This window comes from Caloenas nicobarica, chromosome 20 (genome assembly GCF_036013445.1).
Source record: "Caloenas nicobarica isolate bCalNic1 chromosome 20, bCalNic1.hap1, whole genome shotgun sequence".
NCBI lineage: Eukaryota > Metazoa > Chordata > Aves > Columbiformes > Columbidae > Caloenas > Caloenas nicobarica.
Window position 1 is genome coordinate 5,798,875 of NC_088264.1, and position 6,232 is coordinate 5,805,106.

General features: G+C 52.3%; 1 protein-coding gene across 2 annotated transcripts; it reads right to left on the minus strand.

Annotated features, from left to right (window-relative positions):
- Positions 1-1,668: 1,668 nt before the first annotated feature.
- Positions 1,669-5,541, minus strand: RGS16 (regulator of G protein signaling 16). 2 transcript variants are annotated; one of them, XM_065649059.1, is made up of 6 exons: positions 5,462-5,541; positions 4,053-4,154; positions 3,544-3,693; positions 3,311-3,372; positions 2,135-2,301; positions 1,669-1,869 (listed from the first exon to the last, which is right to left on the minus strand). In XM_065649059.1, exons 1-6 carry the CDS (start codon positions 5,539-5,541, stop codon positions 1,669-1,671), a joined length of 762 nt encoding a protein of 253 aa, XP_065505131.1. The 2 variants fall into 2 exon arrangements, with proteins under 2 accessions (XP_065505131.1, XP_065505132.1); XM_065649060.1 differs by lacking the exon at positions 3,544-3,693.
- Between the last annotated feature and the right edge of the window lie 691 nt (positions 5,542-6,232).

A 6,232-nucleotide genomic window follows, 5' to 3' on the forward strand; every position in this document is an offset into this window, starting at 1 on the left:
TTTTGAAGTGACTGTAAATGCCCCTCAAGCCATTCAACACAAGTAGCTTTATGAGTATGCTTTGCAAGTCATTCAAAATTTAATATAAAAATTAATTGAAAACTCACAATCAAAACAGCCATGTTGTCACAGTATTTTCCTCTGTACATTCTATTTGATAATGACAATATTATGTTAGCAATGAGAATGGACCATTGCGCATCGTTCACTTCAGTAAAACAAAAAAGGCGGTTCCAGTTGTAAAAATAAACAATAAATAAGAAAGCAGCTAAAAATCTCCCTGTAAACGCAGCCGGGACCCACCGAGGCTCAGAGGCAGAACCAAGATGGGGAAAGCGGAACAGGACTCTGAACAAAGTCCTCAAACTGGTCCCCAGGATGCTGAATTCACAGCACGCATCGCTTTTCTGTTCGGCTACCTGGGTTTCTGCTAAAGTCTGTGGCTGCAGACTGGTTTCACTGGCCAAGGGAACACCAAGCCTAATGTTAAACCAGGGGAAAACCCCAGATTTCCTCTCCCACATGTAAAAATAAAGAAATTTTCAAAGGATCACTCGCCAAAGTGCATGTTTTGCTTCGCTATTCTCTGTCTAGAACAAAGGGCGAGTCTACCTACCAAGATGCCATCCAAAAAGCTGTATGTAAGAGAAGAAAGGAAACAGCACGGATGGCAAAGCATCCTTTTACTGCCATCAATGATGCTCCCAGCTGATGGGAAAGCCACCACCTTAGACCTCTCCAGCAGCCTTGCTGGACCACAGCTCTCGCTGCTGCTGTTTACGTACCTTGCTCTATAGTCGTGTCACGGATCTGTCTGGTCATCTCAAGCTTTTACAGAGAAAAGGTGGGAGGCACGCTAAGTGCTATAATATCTAAAATAATCTGATTTACAAGCTCCTTGGAGCACGGGATGTGTGCATGCTTTCAGCAGTGCTCTTCTAATAAATACATATATATAATAACAATGAGAAAATAAATAATAAAAATAGTAATAAAAAGTTACTCATGTGACCTAAGATTACATGCAATATGAAGGTCATGTAGCTTAAGCGAGGGATAAAAATGTCACTGCAAGGAATAGGCTGTACTGGAAGAAGGTGCAAAGCTTTGCTGCAGAGCACGTGTAGGAAACAGCAGCAGAAGGATCTTGGGATCAAGAGAAGGCAGGTGTGGGACCCCTCTGGCTGACAATGCCGTGTAGTCTTTGGACTTTCATTCTGGATGTTCCCTCGTAGGAAAAGCCCTGCGATCATCGCAGACACTGCGGGAATTGCCGGCTCTGCAGCCGGCGGCTGATGCTGCAGGTCAGAGGCAGATCCTGAGAGCAGGCAGGAGCTCTCTGGTTACGGATGCTCAGGGCAATCTGGTCTCTTTTTCCTGGGCTTGCAACTCAAATCAGATTTCTTTCTGTCCCTGTGGTGGCCCAGATCTCCAGCCACGCTGCAAGGGATGGCGTTGGGCTCCCACCTGCTCTGCTCCTCGGGGAGGGAGGACCTCTCTTCCCAGCAGCTCGGTGGGAAGCGGGCAGCGCTTGAGGTCCTGGGGATCCTGCTGAAATGCCAGGACTTCAGCCAAAATCCTGCTGCGCGGACCTCAGCCCTCGCAAACTGTCTCTCAGCCTCTGCCTGGTCCCCCGGCTCGTCCCCCCGCGGTAGATTCGGGCTCGGGTCAGGTATGCGACCGCTTGCTGATGCCGCGGCTGGTGGCCTGCTTGGTCATGTCCTGGTAGGAGGCGGACTTGAGGAACCGGGGGTAGGAGTCCTTCTCCATCAAGGTGCGGGTCTTGGCCTGGGCTTCATTGAAGCAAGCAGAAGTGGCACCCGAGAGATTCTTCCGGGTGATCTCCCTGGTTTCGTGGTCAATATTCACCTGCAAGGAAGAAGCGTCCACAAACATTAACTTGGCATTAACTCCCCTCCCATGGCAGGAGGAAACTCTTTTCTCCATCTTCAGATGAGGGTGAAGATGCTCACAAGCCTTTATATCCCTTCATGTTGGTAAATCACGCGAGGTTAGAAATGAAAGCTCTCATGAACAAGAGCACATCTTCCCGCTTTTATAAAACCCACCAGGATATCGTATTCCTTTACCCCCTTGGGCATCAACCCAAGACAGAGGCAGAAAATCCTCTCACCTCCCTGGGCGCCTCATTTTGTACAAACTCCTCGAAGATCCTGTTGGCCTTGGAGGCCAGCTTGGTTTTCGACCGGGTCTTTTTGAAGTCCTCACACGCCAGCCAAAAGTCGAGGTTCTCCTCGCTGAACTCTGTCTTCAGGAAGGTGTGGAAGGCGGTCACCCCGTCTAGGGAGGGGAGGGGAGAGGAGAGCAGTTAATGGGGCAGAATGGGGGGAGGAAGAGGAGGATGGCTGCTGGCAAGCATCCCCCTGGCAGCTCAGACCTTGGCATCTGCAGATTTCCTTTCCCTCCGGGAAAATTCCACCCTCTGAGACACTACTAATTGGCCTCTAGACTCAAATAAAATCCTTTCCCACAGACTAGTAATCCTCTAGTTTTATTTATCTGACCTTTCTTTAATGAGACTTCAGAGCATTTTCTTTACAGCTTTGGAAAAGAGCTAGTTCTCCCTAAGGAGAAATCCACTGAGGTATCAGTACGCCTGCAGGAACCGAGCAGCGATGGCTTTATTCTTATTTCTCAGCTGAGATCTAAGGGAAACGAGATGTTGAGAAGTACAGGAGAGTAATTGCAGCAATGATTTCAGAGCCAGACTGGGGACACGTATTAAGTTACAAAGCCAGAGATTCTTATTAGCCATCACAACACGTGAGGACAGCTGGAAAAAAACTATGTCTAGTCCCAAAATAGCACTGTGGAAGGACTTTCTCTTGCTGTGGAATAGCTTTTAAGGTAGACAAGTACTTTTGTGTTAAAATTTGGCAATTCTACTATTGAGTATTTACTGTAAAGCCTGGTGTAAGGAAGGGATTATGTGTGGGACTCAAAAAGAGGTCCCTTCTCTGGGTCTGGAAGTACTGTCTGCATGGGGAAGAGGGAGACAGCACCTCACAGGAGCCCTGAGCATCACTACACAAAGAACAAACACTGGAGGGGAAAACGGCAACATGTAACTCAGTAAAAAGCAGCTGAATTCCTTCTCCCTGTGGAAGAGCCATCCCCGAAGGCAAAGGACAGAAAGACAGACCTCTTTCTAAGCCCTAAACCATCTCATTTGGGGAGGAGATGAGATTTCCTCGTACACCGGCTGCAGGCTGCCGTCACTCTCTCGCTCACTGGATGCACCGTTGTCCTACACACTCTCACCCAGAGAAGAAAACAAGATCCTACTCACTTTTACTCTTCAGGAGCTGGTCGAAGGACTCTCTCCATTCAAGTACCTCTTGTGAGGAGTCTCTGGAAAAGACAAAAAGGATGTAAGGCTCGCTGTCCCGCCGACAACACTTCTCCTGCCCCACGGGGAAGGATGGGAGCATCGGTCACGCAGCCCCGTTAACGGGATACAGCGCAAGAAGCAAAGCTGTGGCACTCAGTAGGAAACCAAAGCAAGACCTCAATATCCATTACCTGTGGGCTCTCTTTCCTTTCTCCCTTTCTTTTACCTTCCCCGACATCTCACCAGACCTCAGCTCCATAGTGCAGCTTTGGACAGGTGGCTTCTCTAGACGATACTCGGAAGAGCCCTTTTCCGCTGGTACAATCCCAGCACAGCCTCCTCTGCAAGAAGACACCCTGCCTTCAGCAGCAATATTTAGTATTTTGTTTTTTAATGCTGCCTGCATTCCCCAGGGGTCCCAGGCACTGGTTTGAGACACCAGAGCCCCCTGGGTTTCTTGCCTATCACTGAAGCCCTGCTCTCTTGTGCCTAATGAGAGAACATCAGTTTCCCCGTCTGATTTTATAAGTGGAGGTGGGAAGTGATCCGCCTTCCCTGCCTGCCAGGGTGGGACCGTGGGGAAGGAGAGCTGCATTCTATCCTCCCTGCCGTGCAGATGGGCAGGAGCATCCCTGCGGACAGCCTGGTCCACAGGGACCTGTCCTGGGCTGAACCTGGGACACGGCACCGCCTGCCTTACCTCCGCCTGGAGCACAGCTGCAACTTGCCGGAGGTCCCAATCCTGTGTCCCAGCTCTGATTTATGAAGCAGGATCCCTAAGCGGGTCTTCAGATCCTTGGCTCTGGAATGGAGGAAAGGGAGAGGTGGGATTGCGGGACCACCAGGCTGCTGCTGCCACCCCCCTGCCTCGCAGGGGCTGCAGCCCCCGGACCTGACACAGCCCGAGGGGGCAGCCCTTGCTCCGCAGCTTCGGCCTCTTCTTTGCTTTCCGATGTGCAAATAAATGCTCCCCCAGTTGATTTTTCTGCTCCCTGGCAACCATGCTCGGCAGTGCATTAAGCCCAGGGGACTGTTCCCTCCTGCTCGCTTCCCAGGTTAGCACCGCATGCATTTATAAAGCACAGCGAGCTTTTTTCTCTGGGGCAGGTAGCAGAGCAGCTGCTGGGTGACCAGCTGGAGCCCCCACCACCCCCCCAGCTCCCTGGAGCTAACCCGGCTCCGTTTCCCATCCCCCTTTCCCGGCAGTGCTCTCAAAGCACTGGAAAAACACAGCAATTCCTTTCTGCTCGGCGGAGCGGGAGCATCTCCCTGTTGGGAGGCTGCTGCAGCACAGTTGATGCTCCCGTTTGGTTTTGGTTTTTTTTTTTTTTTGGGGGGGGGTGCTTCTGAGTCACCAGGAGCCTGCCACCGCGCCATGGAGATGGCTTTGCTCCCCGATGTCACCATCCACCTACCCCGTGCCTTCGAGACCCTGTGATCTCAGTGGCAGCGCGATGCTCCTGTGCCAGAGCCCTCTCTGCGAGAGGACCTGGGAGGTGGCTGCCTGTCACCGTGGCTGTGCGGCGGCAGCAGAGTCACCCCCCCGCCAGGATGTCCCTGCAGCAGTACAGCAGGAGCTGCTGCTCAACCAGCTCCTCTCCCCAGAGCCCCTCCGCAGCCCTGCTGTTATTTGTGTGCTGCAGCTCATTCCGGCATCCCAAGGCGCTCATACAAAAATAAGTGTTTAAATGTCAAGCCGGCAGCATGGTGCTCTGTAGCCATGTTTGGCAGGAGGAGCAACATGTAACTTTTAACATTTCAACTGTGTTGAAAAAAAAAATAAAGTCCTGCTGCTGTCAACCTGAAGCAAGCTCTGCAGAGACGGAGCCGGAGCCAGCGACACAGCCCTTTTGTGTTTGCCTGCCCGGACACACGCAGGGCAGCCCTATCCAGCCTCCTCTCCCTCGGCATGTTTTACCTCTGTGTTCCCCTCCTGGGGAGCAGAACGGATGCAGCCAAAACAAATCACTCGGGCCATCCTTCGCTGCATCCTTCCGTGTAGTCTGCACCTCAATTTCTACCAAAACATCACAGCCACTCTGAAGTTAGCAGCATCTTTTCCAGTGAACCCTCTGCATCCTAGAACTGCGGCATGGCGAAGCCCCTTACCTTTCCAGGCAAGTGATGGGGAGCATGGCTAACCCCCGGCACATGCTGAGAGCTGGGCACCCAGGCATCCAGCAACTCATCAGTCAGGTCCTTACGGCAGCAGCAGGGATGTGCGACAAGCGGCTGCGGCACCACCTGTGACTTGAGCGGGTGCTGCCGGCTGGAACAGCAGCGAGGAGATGTGCTTTATATCGGGTGGGAGGCGGGAGAGCTGGGAGGGGGGACCCAGCATCGCTCCAGCCTACAGCCAACCAAAAGCTGCTCTGGCAGCACCCAGCGAAGATAACGGCTTAGGTAGGACTTCTTTTTTTTTTTTTTTTGCGCTGTTAAGGGATGGTGTGGGAGTGGGAGGCTGAGGCTTGTCCTTGAGCATCACAGTCGTAAGTGCTTCCTTGATAACAGGAAAAAACAGGCTCATTTCCACCGACGTGTGGAGCTTGCTGAGTAACCGCCGGCGGCGGGGGGGTACGCAGATGCGGAGAGAGGGACAGGACAGACACCGTCATGCACGACAATTCGTCAGCTCCGTCCTGCTGCCCAAGGGCTTCCAATCCTCCCGGCGCTGCAAGGGTTGGCATCATGGCAACATGCTTTTCCCCAGGTGGTATAAGCAGAGGGTGCCAGTCCCCAGCAGAGTCAGGCTGTTTTGCAGCATCCCAGAGGCAGATGCAAAGCCTGGGGGAAGGGTTTGCACTCCCAGGGCATCATCTGCATCGTAAATTCTCTGCTGGGTCCATGGTGGGAGAAGAGAAGAGGAGGGAATGCGCATCA